The sequence below is a fragment of the Ipomoea nil genome, unplaced genomic scaffold (genome assembly GCF_001879475.1).
Source record: "Ipomoea nil cultivar Tokyo-kokei standard unplaced genomic scaffold, Asagao_1.1 scaffold3047, whole genome shotgun sequence".
NCBI lineage: Eukaryota > Viridiplantae > Streptophyta > Magnoliopsida > Solanales > Convolvulaceae > Ipomoea > Ipomoea nil.
This window is the reverse complement of record NW_017619475.1, coordinates 47320-67500: the sequence shown is the minus strand read 5'-3', so window position 1 is coordinate 67500 and position 20181 is coordinate 47320. Positions and strand designations below refer to the sequence as shown.

General features: G+C 37.1%; 1 protein-coding gene across 1 annotated transcript; it reads left to right on the top strand.

Moving 5' to 3' along the window:
- The first annotated feature begins 16087 nt into the window (after nucleotides 1-16087).
- On the top strand, nucleotides 16088-20167 carry LOC109163884 (GDSL esterase/lipase 1-like). Its single transcript, XM_019312601.1, has 5 exons — nucleotides 16088-16388; nucleotides 16769-16890; nucleotides 18238-18468; nucleotides 19114-19375; nucleotides 19892-20167. Exons 1-5 carry the CDS (start codon nucleotides 16121-16123, stop codon nucleotides 20131-20133), a joined length of 1125 nt encoding a protein of 374 aa, XP_019168146.1. The 5' UTR covers nucleotides 16088-16120; the 3' UTR covers nucleotides 20134-20167.
- The last annotated feature ends 14 nt before the right edge of the window (nucleotides 20168-20181 follow it).

Genomic DNA, 20181 nt, shown 5'->3' with positions numbered 1-20181 from the left:
GTACATCTACTAAATATAATGTACATTATTTTTGTATTGAATATACATTATTTTACAGTAGACAAAATATGGTCCGCACAACTTGTGTGGACCATGGTCCACACAATAATGATTGGAAAGAAATAATTCCCTCCTTAGAAAAATAATCGTAGGAGTTAATTCGGGAATTAGAATAATTTTTAAGGTGTCACACTCACCCCTTAAAAGAAGCTTCGTCCCAAAGCTCAAAGGTCATTTTGAAGGGAGGAAGTCAAACTGAAGGAGTCGAAACTGCTCCATAGTTTAAACATTAAGTTTGTCCATCCGTTGATGGGCAAGCAGTGAGCCAGTTAAACTAGCTCTTGTCATTTAAGGAGTCGAAACTACTCCATAGTAAAAGTTTTTTTTTTTTTTTTTTTTTTTTTTTTTTTTTTTTTTTTTTTTTAATACAGTGCTCCAAAACGCTAAGTGAAAATGTTGTAAATTGCCGTGTTTTTGTATTTTCAATGGTTTGAAACAAATTGTTGCTCCAAACTGCTGTATAACCAAACACTTTCTTATTAGGACTTTCTTTATCCATAATAATTTATTCAACAATAATGGTTGAACTAATAAATGAATAATGAGCAAAACACCTAAAGGACTGGTATCGTATGTGCATTCATTAAATATATTAGAACTCTTTGCAACAAAAATACTTGGTTATTATTTAAAAAACGTTTATGCCCAAAATGGAAAACAATTTAACTCCAATGTTAGTATCAATTCAATAATTTGTTTAAAAAAAACACATACACCATCAGTATTCGAACTACTTGTAGAGTTATTATTGTTATTATCAAGTAAACAAGTTATGAAAATAAAACAAGAGGTAATATTCAAGAACCTTATACAAATATAATAATTATTAATATTTTATTCAATACTTTCACATGAAACATGTAGGGAAAAAAACTACCACTGCAAAATATCAATAGAATCTTGCAAGATCAAGAGTTCATAGTACGACTAAAATCCCAATCATATATACAACAAGGAAAATCCACAACCTCATACACCATAATCTCATTGCATGACGCTGTGATCTATGCTACCAACAGTAACCCAATTGTAAATAACACACTACCAACTAAAAAGAAGAGGGCAAATAATGAAGATGATGAAGACAATGACAATGCTACTCAAAAGAGAATTAAGAATACTTAGAAAAATTCAAACCAAAAGTAGTATTTATTTAGACTACAGTTTTTAGAGTAAGTAGTTGGATTATCGATTTTATAAAGTTGCAAACATTTATTTTAGTGACAATTATAATGAATCTCATATATTATCTTGTATTCATATACTTTGAGTTATATATTTAAATAAACAAATTTGACATTCAATTACTTATGTATGAACTTCTCATATATAATCTTGCATTGATATACTTTTAAATACTTATTTAATATTCTAAAAAAAGAATACTTATTTAATTATAAACATTAGGCATTAATATATTCACGTGATATGCGTGTAAACTATTTTAAAAACATAATAAGTGTGAATGGTTATACCCCTCATTTATGTCCGTTTTTTCCGTTAAGTTTTTTTATACATTATGCTATAAGAGTTGTACTTTAAAATATTTTGAACAAACATACATCTACCGTTATAACTTCCATTATCTTTTTCACTATTGTTACCATGCACATGCATCCGCCATATGTTTTCTTATCTTCTTCATTAATAATAATATATACACATTATATATTTGAGTTATAGGTTAATTATTATCTAAAATATAAATATCAAATTTATAAAAATGTTTTACATTATTAGTATTATTATTTACAATAATTTAAATATTTAAAATCTAAATAAATTTAAAATTTTAGTATAATGTAATAATATTGGGCACCTATTTTTTGCGCATCGCGCATAAAAAAAAAAAAATACTAGTATGGATATAAGATTTGAAGGCAGAAGAAATGCTCGTGAACATGGGAAAAAGTAAAACAGAACGTAAGACTACTTGTCAATGAAAATTAGTGGGGTTTAAATGTCTAATTTATCAGGGAAGAAATTTACAGAAAGTAACAAATGAAAGGAAGAAACGTAAAGTTTTAGAAAACCAAGTTATATAATGTGGATTGGTCACCCAAGATCAGAGTTCTAGAAAAGATGAATATTTAGAAAATCAATTGAAAAGATCATTTCGATAATTAACTCTTGGATTTAATAAGAAAGTAAATGTGATACCCTGGAAATTAATTCCTTAGACTCAAATTAATTACCTAATTATTTTCTAAGGATGGATTTAACCTTCCTAGTTAACCTGGCCTTACAATTCTTTTTATAATTTCCCATGGAATCTAGTTAGGGGATCTAGTTTGACCCAAATCCGACATTTTAATATGGCAATTTATATCCTACACCACGGCGCGTGTTGCACTGTGCGCCCAGATGCAAAACGATGTCGTTTTAAAATTTTTGTTTTTTTTTTTAAATTTCTCGCCCCAGTGAATGACAGTTATTTTTTCTTTAAAAAAAACCCCTGTTCAAAAATGTACATAATGTTATACTAGAATACACATAATTGTATACATGAATGTACATAATTATATAACAAAATATACATACTCTTTTTAAAAGATAATACACATAATCTAACATAATACATAATAAACATAAACTTTTAACATAATACACATCAACTCTTAACATAATACGATGTACATAATTGTATAAAAAGAATGTACATAATTGTATAAAAAATGTACATAACTGTATGAACAAATATACATAATTGTATGAACAAATAGTCAAATATACATAATTGTGTGAACAAATATACATAATCACAGCAACTTCTTACTGCGCCTCCCAATACGACCCCAAAACGACGTCGTTTTGGGAGGCGCACGGCGCACAGTGCTACGCACGCCGTGGTGTAGGGTATAACGATTGCTTTAATATGGTCAATGGGTTGGACCTTCTTTAATAACCTTTGGACCCTATCCTTTATTTAAAAGAAACCTTTCTAGCCCTTTTATAATAAAAGGGAGGAGGCCCACTTGTAACATTTCAGATTTTCCTAACTTGCAACCCAAGCTACAACCTAGAGACACTACCCCTACACTTAGCAAAACACTCTCAAACATTTCAGCCACATCCGTACACCTCTCTCTCTCTCTCTCTCTCTCTCTCTCTCTCTCCATTTCCCTTCTCCTACCCTTACCAAAGTGATTCTTCATATCCTCCACTTAGAAGACCAACAAGATTGCACCTTTCTTCATCACCAAGCATAGGAAGGGTAAGTATTAGGAGTATGTAGTCTTATTTCATAGTTTTTGCATCTATGTTATCAAGTCTTTTCTTTGCTTGTTGGGTTTTTGGGTTATTTTGATGAAGATCACTTGGAAGAGGAGTTGCAAGAGTAATCTAGGGAGTTGGAAGAATTTGGATAAGCTAAGAAGGTAACCCTATGTCCAACAAAACCCATATTCCTTGCATAATATGATTTCTTGATGATCTTGTGTGGTGTGATGCATATTCTTGTGATTATGCTATTGTAGAGCTTGTATCTAGGGTTATTTGATGTTATTTGATGAGCTATTTCTTGTATTCAAGTCCAATTTGTTGTTGGTGTGAGTATTGAGGTATTTGGACTTGGATTTGCACATTCTTGAAATTTTTCCCGAGATGATTTCTTCTTCAGGTTTTCAGTACCAGCGGGGGCCTGGCGGGCAGTTTGCCACCCGCCAGTACCACCTGCCGGTACAAGGTGGTCAGTAGGGGTTCGGCGGGTGGTTTGGTACCCGCCGAAACCACCCGCTGGTACCGTGTGGATTTTCGACGGGTACTTTGCCACCCGCCCAAACCACCCATTGGTACGTATGTTGTTGGTTTCTTGATTTGTTGATCCCCGAGTATTGTGTGTCTTTATTGATGTCTCGTAAGTCTAGAGCGAAGTATTGTGAACCCTATGGTTAGGTTATGAGTCTTGAATCGCGGTTGTAATCCAATATTGTGATTCGTTGGATTCGAATGAAGTTTATGTTATTCGTATGAGCCTTTGTGATTACCTTGTTGGCTTGCATGCTAGCTACGTTGCTTATTGGTACTAGTGTGTGATTTCCTTGTGATAACCTTCTTGATTCTTGAATGAATTGATACTTGAGCCTATCTATTCGTTGTAATCTTTTGAATGGAATCCTTTGGTATCGTTGTATTGCCTTTGGAATATCTTCTTCGTATCTCTTTCGTGGATTCCTTTCATTGTGATCTATCGTTGTGAGCTTGTACATTCGTTGTACTTTATCCTTGATGATTCTTCGATTGAGTTATTGTTTGAGCTTATCCATTGTTGTACACACTTCTTGTGGAATCTATACTTTTGCTTTGTATCTCTAGATTCTGTGTGTATTGAACTCTTGTTGTGATGATTGAGTTAGTGTGATGGACAGTGGGGGCTTTATCTTACCGGGATTCGAGATAATTGTATTATTTGAATCGGGACTAGTCCCCGCAGATGTTACTGAATCGGGACTTCGTGTCCCCGCAGAATTATTGAATCGGGTCCTCTGACCCCGCGAAAATCTCAATCGGGTCTACGACCCCGCGGAATCCATACTAGGGTCCTTTGACCCCACGGTACATATTAGTTATAGGCCCTCGCACTGTTCCATTGTGATTCGAGTCATTGTGATGACTCCGTAGTGAATGACTTGGTTTGGCTATGTCCTTTGTGGATTTGGAACCTTGTCAGTGATTGATTGATTGTGGATTGTGTTGAGAACCACTTTGTTGATGATTGTGCTTACCTTACCTTACTTGTTATCTCTTGATTTGTTATCGCTATTCATCTAATTGATCCATATCGTTGTCACGTGGTATTGAGTGGTATTGTTGAGTACATTTCTTGTATGGTCGGAGTATTACCTATATTCCTCGTGAGTTGTAAAGCTAGAGTTGTTTAAGGATATACTTATGTATTCCCAAGTCTCAAAATGATTTTTATCTATAAAGTATATGATTATGTATTTCAACCCGTTGGAGTTGGGTTACTTAGCAATTTTCGCTAACGGTTGTTATACCTTATGTTTTCAGGTGATTAGTCCATCCGAGAGCGCGATAGTTGGAGTCCGGTTTAGACTAGTTTCCCCTTCCTCTAGCTTAGATGTTTTGGCCTGTGAGCCCTTGAACTTGTAGACTTTATGGATAGTAGATTTTGTAAGCCTGTGCATCTAGGTTGGATGGCCTAGATGTGGCATGACATCCCTATTACTATGTTAACTTCCATTGGATTTTTATATGATGATGGTTAGATGTTGCCTTTATTTCCTAATTTTAAATGTTTAATTTATGCCTAGTTTTGGGGTGTTACAGTAAATGGTGTATATGATGACTGAAATGATCCTTTAACAATAGTGAAATTACCAATTTGGTCTCGAGTAAATGAACGTATGACTACTAAACAAACAGAGGATTAAATTAGTTAAGATTTTTAAAATTGAAGACTTATTTAGATAAATAAAAAAAAATAGTCAAGGACAAAATTGGTAATTTCGCTATAGTCAAGAAAACATTTATGTAATTAACTATTTCATATTGATCTGATTCCGACCCGTTTCATAGATAAGAATATGTGAGACAATCCCATACAAATGTAACCCTTATAATAAAGGGATTGACAAACTCAAATTTTATACTTAAAATTTGATAATTTTATAATAATTGATGTGGTAATTGAATTGGGGTTTTTCTTTTCTGAAAATAAACCACAATCTATTAAATCACCATAACGTCATTATACAAAGCTTGAGAAATAAAGGAGGGGCTGGTATCAAACCAAAACCGACTACCCAATAAAACACTAGCGTTTCTAGCTAAAAGATGTGTCACGTGATTAGCAGAACGCTTTACAAAACTAAGACTCACATTTTGAAATAAAAGAGACAAGAGAAGAAATATCTTTAAGAATTAAAACATAAGGCGTCAGGTTATCCGAATGGAGCTGAATGATAATCTGTTGAGCATCAGTTTCGACTTGGACCCTATCAAAATTATGCCTCTTAAGCCAGCTCAGTGCTTCCCACACCGCCAAAGCCTCCACCTCCCGTGGCAAACATGCACCCTCACATCCCACCGTGCCTACTGCCACAAACTATCCACCATCATCACGCAACACCCAACCCATGCCCATCTGATTCGTGTTCTCACATAAAGTTGCATCCATGTTCATTTTAGCATACCATGTGCCTGAACCTGCCAATGTCCCACCACATAAGCGCTACTATGGATGTCACCAGTACACCTATCCTAGCCGCCCGCCAGTCACAAAGGTAAGTTAATGCCGACCACACCACCTCTCTAGGAGTACTCCCAAGCCCTTCCCAAACATTCCTATTTCAAGCCCCCATAAATCCCCTAGTTGATAACCACATAATGAGCCAATTCCACTTTGCTAAGCTTTTGCACGACCCCAAGTATCCAATCCCATAAATTATCCCCCCTATACCATTCCAATCCCATCCATATCGAACCCACGCCCTCTTAGCAAACTCACAACGCCAAAAAACATGCTTAGCTGCTCCCCCTTACACCCACATAAAGTAAACACAATATCAACAAGCACATGTTTGGAACGTAAAGCAACCTTTGTTGGCAAGGCATTCGAACACAAGCTCCCCAAAAAAACATTTAATTTTTGGTGGAATAGACAAGTCCCACACAATAGTCCAATTCTTATATTCTTCCCCTTCCCACTCACCCACACAAAACCTATAAGCACTTTTAACTGAGTAAAGAAAATTACACTCCCCACCCCAAAAAAGGAGTATCTAATCCTTTCTAGAGAGAGATAGGCACCTTAAGAATCAATTGCTTATTCCTATCAGATAAAAGATCATCTAGAATATCAATCTCCCAAGCATTTTGATCATGATTCATTAAACTTTGGACATTACCATTCTGAAGAATATCAGACATAGGAATTGCAATGTAAGGATTAGAAATAGAAGGAAGCAAAGCATCACCCCAAACCCCAATAGAATTACCATCCCCCACCCTCAATTAGACACCCCCCCCCCCCCCCCCCCGCTCTCAATCTCTCCCAAGCCTCCCAAGTACTTCTCCACACAATGGAAGGGTCCCTCCCTAAAGTAGCCTTACTAAAAAACAGCCCCAAGTAATACTTAGCACGAAAAACCCTCGCCACTAATGATTAGGTCTCGTTAAAAGTCTCCACCCTTTGCTTCCCAAGTAATGCTACATTCATCTCATGCACCCGTCAGAATCGCATCTCTCTCCCCCTCCCCCCTCCAAATGCCACAAATCAGCCCACCACTTCCACCTAATTCCCCTTTTACCCTTCCTTCTCTCACAACCCCACCAAAACGAATTAAAAATGGTCTCCAACTCATTACACATACCCCTAGGGCGCAAAAACACTTGCATCGCATAATTAGGTACCATTTTAAGCACAATCTTAAGCATAATTTCCCTCCTAGCTTTAGACATGGACCTATTTATCCAAGGACCAATCGTAGCCCTTATCCTCTCTTTTACCCAACCCAAGATCTCATTATTCCTCCGCCCAACCAACCCCGGAGGACCCAAATACTGTCCCCCCAACACAATACTACGGACCCCCAACTCCTCTCACACAACGTCCTTATCCTCCCAACCTACATTACCCTCCAAAACTCACTTCTAACTTATCAAAGTTCACAGCCACCTGCCTCGAAGCCAAACTAAAATGATATAAAACCTCCTTAATAGCCCCCGCCTCCCTATAAATTGCATTATCGGCAAGGCATAAGTGACTAATCGAGGGAGCACCACTCGCAATTCGAACCCCATGTAACAACTCCATCTCTTCCTTCCGTCTAAGCATACTACAAAACTCCTCCATAACAAGCTAAAACAGGCAAGGAAATATAGGATCCCCTTGCCGAAGTCCACTAGACGGGATCACCGACCCCCACTCCTCTCCCTCAATAAAAACATGATAACTCATAGTAGAAACACATCTCATCTCCAAAGAAATCCAACGCCCATCAAACCACATTCTCCTCATCACCCTCTCTTAAAAACTCCACTCAACTCGATCATAAGCCTTACTCATATCGAGTTTCAAGACTGCAAACTTCTCTTGACCCCCACCCCTACGCCTATTTAGATAGTGATTAATCTCATAAGCTAAAAGTACGTTCTCTACAATAGAATGCCCCGGAACAAAAGCACTCTGTGTATCCCCTACCAGATCCCCAAGAATCACTTTAAGCCTATTAGCCAATACCTTCGCTGAAATCCTATATAAAACATTACAAAGTGCTATAGGCCGGAAGTCACTCATACTCACAAGGTTTTTCTTTTTAGGAATTAGAACAATCTAATTTATATGACATAACAACACCCCTTCCTTCACCACCTTCCTACACAAAGCAACAACCTCACCCCCAACAATATCCAGTTGGCCTAATAAAACCCAGGATTGAACCCATCCGAGCCTGGAGATTTATTGGGGAACATACTAAACAACGCTCCTTTAACCTCATCATCACTAACCCTCTCAATCAACCTCACATTTTGATCAGGAGTAACCCTGACCTTAATAGCCTCACACACCCCACTCGTATCACCAATCCTCGTCCTAAACAATCCCTTGAAATAGCCTACAACCACTGATCCTACCTCCAACCGATCAGTAACCCTAGCCCCTCGATTATCATAAATCCATTTTATACAATTTTTATGTTTCCTAGCTTTAACTTTGTTGTGGAAAAAACGTGTGTTCACATCCCCATTCCGAAGCCAAATTTGCTTCGTCCTCTGCCTCCAGTATCTATTCTCCATGTCTAATGTGACACCCCAAAATCCGAATTCAATTAAGGGATTAATTAAGTAATTAATCCTATTTCAATTTGTAATTTAATTCCTTAAATTCCTGAAATACAATAGTCGGGGACTAGTAATTGACTAGTCAACCCCAAAGTCAAAGTTGTACCTTGAGCTTTGTAAGGAGTTCCCTTGTTTCCTTACACCTCTTCATGTTAGTAAGGGTATTCTTGACCTTTCACCTTGTGTTAGTATTGTAAGCTAACCTAGTAAGAACACCCTCATTTCTTTCCTTACACTTTCCAAAATTCTAGCTCCACCTTCTCTCTAAAAAGGTAGATAGCTTTTCTTCCAAGCCAAGATTGAAGCCTTGCCATAACTTTAAGAGTTGTCTTCAAGATTCTATCTTTCATACATTTGGGCATCTAGGAGGGTAAGATCCACGTTCATCTTGTGTTTTTAGTGTTTTCTTAGGTGTCTTTTCTTAAATATAGAATCTTTATGATCTTTTAGTGTGTTCTTGAAGTGGGTTTGGAAGGTGAGCTTTGTTAGGAGCTTGTGAGGTGTTAAGTGAAGGTTTTTGTCTATAAGAGGTAACCCATGCTCTACAAAATCTATTTTGCTTACCTATATGAATATTTCTTGGATTCTACATGTGTTTTGCTATGAAATGTGAGTGTTGATGCATTGTCTTGTGAAAATGCATATCTAGAGCTTGTGTTTAGGGTTCTTTTATGCCATTGCTTGGCTATTCCTTTGATTCAAGTCATTTTGTTGTATTTGGTGATATTTGGCATGTTTTGGACTTGAATTTGAGCTTGGAGATGAAAATCCCCTAAGGGATTTATTTTGGTACAGGTGTGTACCCGCGGGTAGGAGGTCCACCCGTCGCCCACCCGCGGGGTACAGGTTGCTTGTGGGTTATGTACCCGCGGGCGGAACCGCGGGTAGGGGTTTACCCGTGGGTTCACCCGCGTGGTACAGTATATGGATGTTGGAGGATTTGTTCTCCGTGATTCCTTTGACTCGGTATTTGGTCTTTTGACTTCCCGATGTTCTTTTGTGGAACTATTTGAGTGTCTTCTTGATGTTTCGTATGTCTAGAACTATATGGTAGGTATTCATGTAGGTTTTGGTGTCTTGAATTGTGCTAAGTGTTCAACATTGTGTTTCGTTGAACCGTGATGGGTCTTGTGTGTTCTTCGGAACTACGTTTGGTTTACCCGTTTGATAAGCATGCTAGTTCGGTGTTTAAATGCTAGCGTGTGTGTTGTTTGTACCTTCTTAATGGTTGATGATAACTTGTGTTATTCATCGTTGTTGTTGTTGGACTGTGATCCATTCCTTGATTGTATGGTTTCATATTTTCGTTGTGATCCGTTGATTAATTTCTGTTGTGGTGTGATGTGTGTGTGGCTTTACCTGGATTGCACGATTAGTGGTATGGGACACTAGTCACCAAGGTATTGCAGTGGTCCTCGTGGTGGTCATGACATGATTATGGAGTTGTGACCTTTGTGTAAGGTTCACGTGTTTATGGGAGAGGCATGTGCTGCCGAGGCATGTGTTGTCGTGTGTGAAATCGGTACCCTCGTGTACTATGAAATCGGTGGTTCTGTTGGAGATCTGTTAGAGAGGGGACGACGGTCCTCAGAGGGAAAAGGTTGGACTTGGTGTACAGGGGTCCTGGAGGTATAGGTTGGAACTAGACATAAGGTTGGGGGTAGCCATAAGGTTGAAACTGGGCATAAGGAAGGCATATCAACTCGTGATGGGTGATGTCATGAAGGCTTGTGTAGCCGTTGTTGTGAGTTCTCTTCTTGTGACGTGTGTAGTCACAAAGGCATGTGTTGCCGTTTGTTGTGTCTTTATTCCTTTGAGTTATGCATGTCGGGTATTAATCTATTGTGTGATGATAGATTATACCTTGAGACTTCTTGTGAGTCGTTGTCGTTCTTTGTAGTCTTGGGATGTGTTCCCATGTTCTTGTTGAGAGTGTTGAGTCTTGTGTTGACTATTACTCTTGGTTTTTGGACTTATATATATGTATTCTGTTCCGAAAATGGCTTTACAAACTTATATCTTATCTATGTATGATATTTCACATGTATTGATGGGTTACCAGCATTATTCGCTGACCGGGCGTCGTCCCATGTTTTATATGCTTCTTTCAGGTAATGCTTAGACGAGTGCGCGGTTTAGTGCCAGCTAGTATAGCTCCCCTCTTATGTTTTGTGGCCTGTGAGCCAATCTAGACCTAGTACTTTGTTTTGATGGTTGTAGATTTTAAACAATGTAGATTTAGCCTGTGCGTTCACCCTTGGGTGAGCGTGGCATAGCACCCTGTTTCCTTTGTTTTATATATTTCTTCTTTCAGTCTTCCGTTGTGTTTGATGTTTTGGTTTAAGATATCTGCATGTTTTAAGGCTTTAAATAGCATGGTTTTAGGGGGGTGTTACATCTAACATCCCCATAAACAGTTTGTGAGCTTCGTCAAAATCCTGCATTCCCCTAACATCCCTACGACCCCTCAACCCATCCATCTTAGCACGCCACCTCTCAACCTCCCTTCGAAAATCTCTCCATCAACTCCCTCCCCAAGTCCTTAGCCGAACTCCACAACCCTCTATTTTACCCTCAATATTGATCCGACGCCCCCACCCACATAGACTCAATAACCTCCCGACACCTTTCCTCCTTAATCCAGGTTTGGTCAAAACAGAACAACCGCCTATGCCCCCTCTGCTGTATTTGATTCGGAACTAGCTAGCAAGAAAGGTAGGTGATCACTGCCACCACACCGGATAGAAGTGGTCGTCACCCCCTAAACAAACTACCCCATCCATTCGTAACCAGAATTCGATCCAACTTCTCTTGCACCCAATTATCTGACCCCCTCTCCCCCCCTCCCACGTATACTGGTAACCTCCAAACGAAAAATCCACCAACCCACAATCAGTCACCGTTTCCTTAAACCCTCTAAACAAGAACCTCGGATGAGCCACCCTACCCATATTATCCCCAGGATCAAGCAAATCATTAAAGTCACCCATGACTACCCAAGGTAAGGGATTAAGAGTAGATATGTATCTCAGACGATCTCAAGACTCATGCTTGCGAGCTCGTTGATTTGGGATATTAGACTTGGCTTGTCGAGATCGATGTCATTTGAGACATTCTCACTTAGAGTAGTTCATTGTACCTGCTAGGTTCCTGCATCTAGTGAAAAATTCAAGGTGGGTCACTAGGTCAGTAAGCAATGCAACCAAAGGTGATCGTGTTCATTGCACACTATACAAAACTTGAACACTAAAGGTTCATTTGGAAACTTGAAAAATGACTTTCAGATGTTACTTTTTGGATTTCTAATTTTAGGTACTTAAAAGGAAAAATGAAGTCAAAAGAAAATATTCATTCTGATAAAAAAAAAAAAAAACTCAATTTGGCGAAAAATGTCTTCGTAGTTTTTTGTCGGAAGACATTTTTCAAATTCTTTATTTTCCATTTCTCTCTTCACTCACTTCTTTTTTAAGATAGTTTCCAAATTATTATTGTTACCACAACTACCACGACCACAAAACCACTACCAACACCATTGTCATACCACAACACAACCACACCATCACCATCACCACCACTGCCACCAACACCACTAGGGATGGCAACGGGGCGGGGCGGGGCCGGGGAATGGGGTCCCCGTCCCCGTCCCCGAAATGGCTACCCATTCCCCAACCCCGCCCCGTTCCCCGGCGGGGATTTTTCGGGGACGGGGAATCCCCGCCCCGTTTTTTTGAATTATAGGGCAAGCATTATTTATGTATGATTCTTGCAACCTATCTATTCCCCAATATGTTGCTTCTGATTGTACATTACAGTATTACACCATAACATGCATGCATTTCACCACTAAGGAAAACCTTCATACATTCATTCATTCATGCTACCAATATAAAGCCATTATATGTTAATATAACACTACACTACAGTACACTAATTCTTGTGTTTAGACTTCAGAGTTCAGACATATCTTTATTTGCAGTACGTAATTATTGCTATTATATAAATTGATTGAGTTAATCAAAATACTTCAAAAATATAATTCCTAATAAAAACAAATTACTAAATACTTCAAAAATAATTAAACCTAATTACTAATTACTAAATAATAATAATATTATACGGGGAATCGGGGGCGGGGACGGGGACGGGGATCGCGGTCGGGGTCGGGGTCGGGGCGGGGAATGCCCTCCCCATCCCCGTCCCCGTCCCCGGCGGGGATGGGGAAATTCTCCCCATCCCCGCCCCCGTTCCTCGAAAAAATTCCCCGAACTCACCCCCGTCGGGGCGGGAATCGATTTTCCCAGTCGAGGGCGGGTTGAATTGTCATCCCTAAACACCACTACCACCACCAACCCTAACACCAACACCAACACCACTACCACACCTTCACCACCACCACCACTACCCTCTACCACACCACTATCGCCACCACTAACACACTACACTACCACTGCCACAAACGCTACCATCACCACCACCGCCACCAACACTATTATCACTACCACCAACATTAACACTAACACCAACACCACCACCAACACACCACCCCTACACATCACTACTGCTACCAACACCAACACCACAGCACTGCTACTGCCACCATAACCACCACCATCAACACATATTATTATTATTATTATTATTATTATTATTATTATTAATATTATTATTATTGTTATTATTGTTATTATTGTTATTATTGTTATTATTATTGTTATTATTATTATTATTATTATTATTATTATTATTATTATTATTATTATTATTATGGACCAAGCAGAAAAAATACAATTTCTTAACTTTGAGCCAAACAAAAAAAAAAAATCTAACATTCAGCCAAACACAAGAAAATTAAAATATTTTTTTAAAAATGAGTTATTTTCTTGAAATCATTTTCAGGAAAATATTTTTCAAGTTTCTAAATGAACCCTAAATGCAATATTTTGATCTATACAATTTTCTTTACAATAATCATGGGCAAAATCTCCTTCATCCGGGAGACGAGTCGTGTTTTTCTTAAGTACTATACTATATCTAGGCATGACCACGGTTCGGTTCGAACCGAACCGTGCACTATTGAACCAAAACTGGAACCGAACCGTCTGTGCGGTTCCGGTTCTTAACCGAAACCAATATGGTTCCGGTTAAGGTTCGAGATGAAAAGGAACCGGAACCAGTTCCAAACCGAAAAAAATTAAAAATTATAGCTTATTTTATTTTTATTTTTTTTTAAATAAATCCGGTTAGAACCGGCGGTTCCAACCGGAACCTTACTATAAGGTTCCGGTTTCGGTTTCGATTTGTCCATTTACAGAACTGGAACCGGAACCGCGGTCAACCCTAACTATATCTCAGAAAAAATACTATATCTCAAGATTAAGTATTACAATTTTCCTCATACATAACAGTTCAAACCCAATAACACACATTGATTTAATAGTATTACATTGTTCATCAAAAGTATCACATTTTCCCCATAAATATTGCACTTTCTTTAATAAGTAACAATCAATCAATTTCCCTTAAAAAACAATCAATTAATTTATCTCTTATTTTTTCTCTTCCCCTAGATTTTTATTCTTCCTAACCTAATATTCTCTCTGCAAGGTTTTTCCTTCATCCTCCATTGATCGGTTGCCGCCTCCGCTCGTTTTTGGAGGCGACGCCGATCTCCTCTCGTTTCTTCCCCTACTCCGACCGTCTCTTAATTACCTGTCCTTCGGTCTCTTCTCCGTTGCCGGCACCTCTTCCCGCCTCTCTTCCACCGCCACCATCTCCTTCGGCCCCTCACCGACGTTTCTTCCTCCTTCACCACCGTCCCTCGCCATCTCCAACTCCAGATCCAAGCTTCTTTACCTTTTTTCAGCGGTTCAATAAATAATATATATATATATATATATATATATATATATATATATATATATATATATATATATATATATATATATATATACACACACACACACACACACATATTAGTTAGTGGTTTGGTGTTTAGGATTTGTTTTGGCTGTTTTAGATTTGATTTTCATATGTTGTTTTGTTAAAGTTATTTCCTCTCGTTTCATTTGTGAGTTATTTCCTCTCGTGTCTTTAGCGAGTTTTCCTCTCATTTATTTGGCGAGTTCATTTTTCATAAGGTGAAACAATTTATCTGATAATGGAGTATGTTTGCTTCATCCCGAGCACCGAAGAAGATCTGAACCTTGATATGCAATTCAGATTAATGGAGATATTGTCTATGGATAGAAGAGCCGCAATAGAGTCAGACTTAAGTAGCAAAATCATTAACAATATCAAAGAAGCTTCTGGTTCTCCAAACGAATTCAGCTTCAATCTTGAAAAACAGTCAGCGATTCAAGTTTCGTGTAGCATTGGAAATTTTTTTCAATGTCTGATTGTAAGAATGTTTTATTATTCCATCGATCTTTTTGTAAACTTTTCATCGTATGATTAATGAATTAACTCTTTTATTTCAAAAAAAATAATAATAATTTATCTCTTATTAGTATTAAATTTTTAAATTGATTTTTTTTCTCATAACTAGTTATTCAAAGTATTACATTTTTTCTCAAAACTAATATATACATTTTCTTTATAAGTAATAAATAATTAATTTGTTTTTATTAGTATTACATTTTATCTCATAAGTATTACATTTTCATATTGACTGACCCGTTTCACAAAGAATGATCCCTAAGATGTTCGCACAGGAGACTCACTCATAATCATTTATTTTACTCACCTATTTCTATTAATTAATTCTGGTATTAACCCATATTAATACTCCCAATAATTATAATTAAGTAAGAGTTAATTCTATTTTTTGTCCTAAATTTATAGGTGATAGTTCACTTTTAGTCTTTTTTTTTATCAGAACATTTCATTTTTGTTCTAGTATATATTATTGTGATATGATCAAAAAGAGATGTTTCGATAAAAAGGTACTAAAAGTGAACTGCTACCTATAAATGTAAGACAAAAAATAAAATTAACTCATTAATTAATTATATATGTATATATTATTCAGCCCAAGAAATTAAAATCGACTGTCAAACTTGATTTTTAATTTCTTAGTTGATTAATCAAAGCCGTCGCTGGAACACATGTTCAGGACACTACAGTAACGATGCATCTAGAAAACAACTACATACAGCCCCTTCATGTCTGACCCAAACTTCCTCTGCTAATCGCATTATAAATTCGATCGTCCTTAAAGAACATTAATATATATTCTCAACTACATACGACCCTTGAAATGGCTAGTTTGTATTCCTATGTCGTCATTATTGCCTTGGCTTTGCTTGGCAGCTTAGCTACTCCTCCATTGAACATCATTTCCTTAGCCCATCATAATTATCATGTAGCTCTCTTTGTGTTTGGAGACTCAATCTTCGATCCTGGCAACAATAACTACATCAACACTACCACTTATAGCCAGGCTAATTTTCCGCCCTATGGGGAATCATTTTTCAAGTACCCAACAGGCAGGTTTTCTGATGGTCGTCTCATCCCAGATTTTATTGGTAAGCTTACAATGCTCCTGTTTGGTAACATAATTTATCAGTCAATTTTGATTTATTTGGTCACTATTAGCCGTTTGACTTGGTTAATTAGTTTGATTGTAAGAGTCTATTGCTCTAAAATGTTAAAATACAAAAAAGTTGTTCAAAGCTGCTTTTTCGATCAGCTTTTAAAGAAAGTTATTTTACATGTAATCAGCTATCAGTTACCAGTTAATTTACCAAACATTTTTCTACATTCAGCTAATGTTACAACAGTCAAACTCATTAACCCAATTAGCTAACAACTATTTAGCAGGCACGATCAATGTCTGTGTACTTTAATTTAACGTAACTCACTGATTGATGTCGCCCTTAATTACGTGTTATGTTTGGTTGCACAGCCGAGTTTGCAGAATTACCTTTAATTCCGGCGTATTTCCAGACCGAGCAACTTGGGCTTATTAATGGAGTCAACTTTGCATCAGCTGGCGCTGGCAGTCTTGTTGAAACCTTTTCTGGTTTTGTGCGTCGTCGATATTTATGATGTCCAATAATTTATTTTTGAGTTAATTTTATTTTTTGTCAGTGATTTATAGTGACATTCCACTTTTAATCATTTTTTCAAAACCATCTCTTATGAGCAATGTTGCAAAAATCCCGCCTAGACACCGATTAATCGGCACCTAGGCGTTAGGTGCTGGCCGGCCGCCTAGCGTATCACCATAATCGGTGGTCTAAGTGGTTGGCTGGCTAGGCGGCCGCCTAGGCCTCCTAGGCGCCGACTAGGCTTCCTAGGCATCGACTAGGCCGCCTAGGCACCGATTAGGTCGCCTAGTCGGCCAATTAACTATTGTTTCATTCTTTTTTAAATGAGTTATTTCACTCAAAACCATATCGTTTTGAGCAAAATAATCATAAATTGTTCAAACTCTAGATGTTTTTTAGGTTAATATTTATTATTTTAGTATTAACTATTAAAGTATTAAATAATTTATAATTATCAAGTATTAAAAAATTTAAAAATTTTAAACAAATTTTTAAAAATAAAAAACAAAATAAAAAACACACAGGCGCCTAGGCGCCGATTAATCCCTGCCTGCGCCCAATGGGTGCATAACGATTTTTTCAACCATGCTTATGCGACAACTTTTTATGTTGACCATGATCCACACAACACTGTGTGAACCATAAAAATACATTTTTAATATATTAAAATTCATTATTTGTGTATTGAATGTACATTATACTAAATAATATATTTTCAATACTCAAATAATGTATTTTTTCCTAAATACAATGTACATTTTTAATATGCTAAAGTACAATGTAAATGTGCATTATTTGATAGTATATAAAATATTATACTCTTAGTACTCAAATAATGTATTTTATATACACAATTAATGTACTTTTTATTTGTGGCCCACAGACCCACACAACTGGTCTTGTATGGACCATGGTCCATGCAATAACGACTCCTCATTTGGTCTTAATATTATTGTGGCATGATTATTTTTGATCTTCTGTCAACAAAATTGTTGAAATGTCGTTAAATATCATGACATTTCGATCTTTTAAAAAAAAAAAGTGGGTTGACCACCTGTTATATCTTTATTTTTATTTTCTTGAAAAAAAATCATAATTGAAGACCTAAATGTCTTTGTATTTTATGAAATTTCAACAATTTTGTTGACAAAAGACAAAAGATGGTCATGCCAAAATAATACTGCAATTGGAGATGATGTTCTAAAAAAAAAAAAAAAAAGAATACAAATGAATTGCTACCTATAAATCTAGGACCAAATGTTTTTATATGTACATGAATTGAACTCTTGAAAATTTTTTAATTTGATTTTTGCATGCATGGCAGGTGATTAATCTTAAAACACAAGTGGAATATTTCAAGAATGTTGCAAAAGAATTGAAGGGGAAGTTGGGTGATAATGAATCAAACAAACTGCTGTCCAGTGCTGTGTACATGCTTAGCATTGGCAGCAATGACTACTTCAACCCCTTTACCAAAGATTCCACCATCTTTCATTCATATACTCATCACCAATATGTTGACATGGTCATTCGTAATTTAACTAATGTCATCAAGGTATCCTCGTAAATTAAATGTACTTTTTTTTTTTTAATGCTACTGATCTAACTCTATTACAATGTAGTATCTGTTCATAACTACTTTCTCAACCTACTAAAGCATAAAGAGTCAATGTTGCCTCCACTGAGGCTTGAACCCACAACCTGTGCAACCTTGGTTCCATTAGACCACAAAGTTAATACTCAATTTAATTATGGACTATATTGATTTTTCTCGATTTGGTCAGAAACGTCTTTTTGTGTGCTTGATTGAGTCATCGATTTTGATGGTTTTACCTGATTGAGTCATTTATAACTATAATGTGATAATTTCCGCTCTATTAATACCTATTTTAGTCTTTTGCTATAGCGGTTTTATATTATCAAATTAGTCATTGACTATAGTGGTTAATATCCAATTTAGTCATTGATTAAAGTGATTTTTCTTGATTTAGTCCTTGATTCTAATCAACGAGGACTCAATTAGATAAAATCATCAAAGTCGAGGATTCAATTAAACACCAAAAGGCATTTAAAACTAAATTTAAAAAATTAAAAAAAAAATCTATAGTCAATAACTAAATTGGTATCAACTCCTTTTACAAGCATATATATGACCAGCCAGCATTATATATATCGTATTTATCTTAATCTATTTTGACAGGAAATATACAAGGAAGGAGGGAGAAAATTTGTCATTTTTTCTGTGATACCTTTAGGGTGCACACCATCTACTAGGGCTCTCAACATTCAACAAAAAAACACCAGTGGATGCTTCAAGGAACTCCAAGACTTGGCAAAGATTCACAATAAGGCCTTGCTAAAACACCTCACCATACTAGACAACACATTACATGGATTTAAGTATTCTTATTTCGATTTCTTCACAGCCATCACTAACATTATTCATCATCCATCTAGATATGGTATGTTACTGTATTTTTAATCTTTTCCCCAGCTCCCAATTTGCAGCATGTTGTAAAAATCGGCATAGACGCTCCTAGCTAGGCCGAGGCGATTTCAGCCCTAGACGACTTTTAGTCAACTGGCCGACTTAGCTGAGTTGAGCGCCTAACTCGGCCAAGTCGAGCACCTAACTCGACTCAGTCGATGCCCAACTTGGCCGAGTTGACGTTCAACTCAGCCGAGTGATTTTATTTGCCTACTCGGATTACTCCTCTTCTATATTTCTCCAACCATGTACTCAACTAACCCTCTAACATATGCAATTGACTAGTTTGGGGGATTATAACAATCTAACAACTCTGTCCAACAATCTCTAACCCTGAGTGGGAAAATAGAGACGACATACTCGGATTAATCAGCCGCCTAGGCGTTCTAGGCGCTAGGCGCCCCCTGGGCGCCCGACTAGCGCCTAGCGCCCTTCTACAACATTAACAAATACTTACATGCATAAGATTTATGTTGTTGCATGTTTTAAGGTTTCAAAGAAGCAAAGACGGCATGTTGCGGAAGTGGTCCTTATAGAGGAATACCAAGCTGTGGTGGGAAAAGGGAGCCATTGAAAGAATATGAGTTATGCAAAGATGTTAAAGATTATTTGTTTTTTGATCATGCTCACCTCACTGAGAAGTCCAGCCACCACTTTGCTACATTACTTTGGAATGGAGACCCCAATCTCACTCGGTCTTACACTGTGAAGTCCTTGTTTCAACAAGTCTAGCTTATACAGAATAACTTCATTTGTATGCAGAAATTAAAATAAAATTTG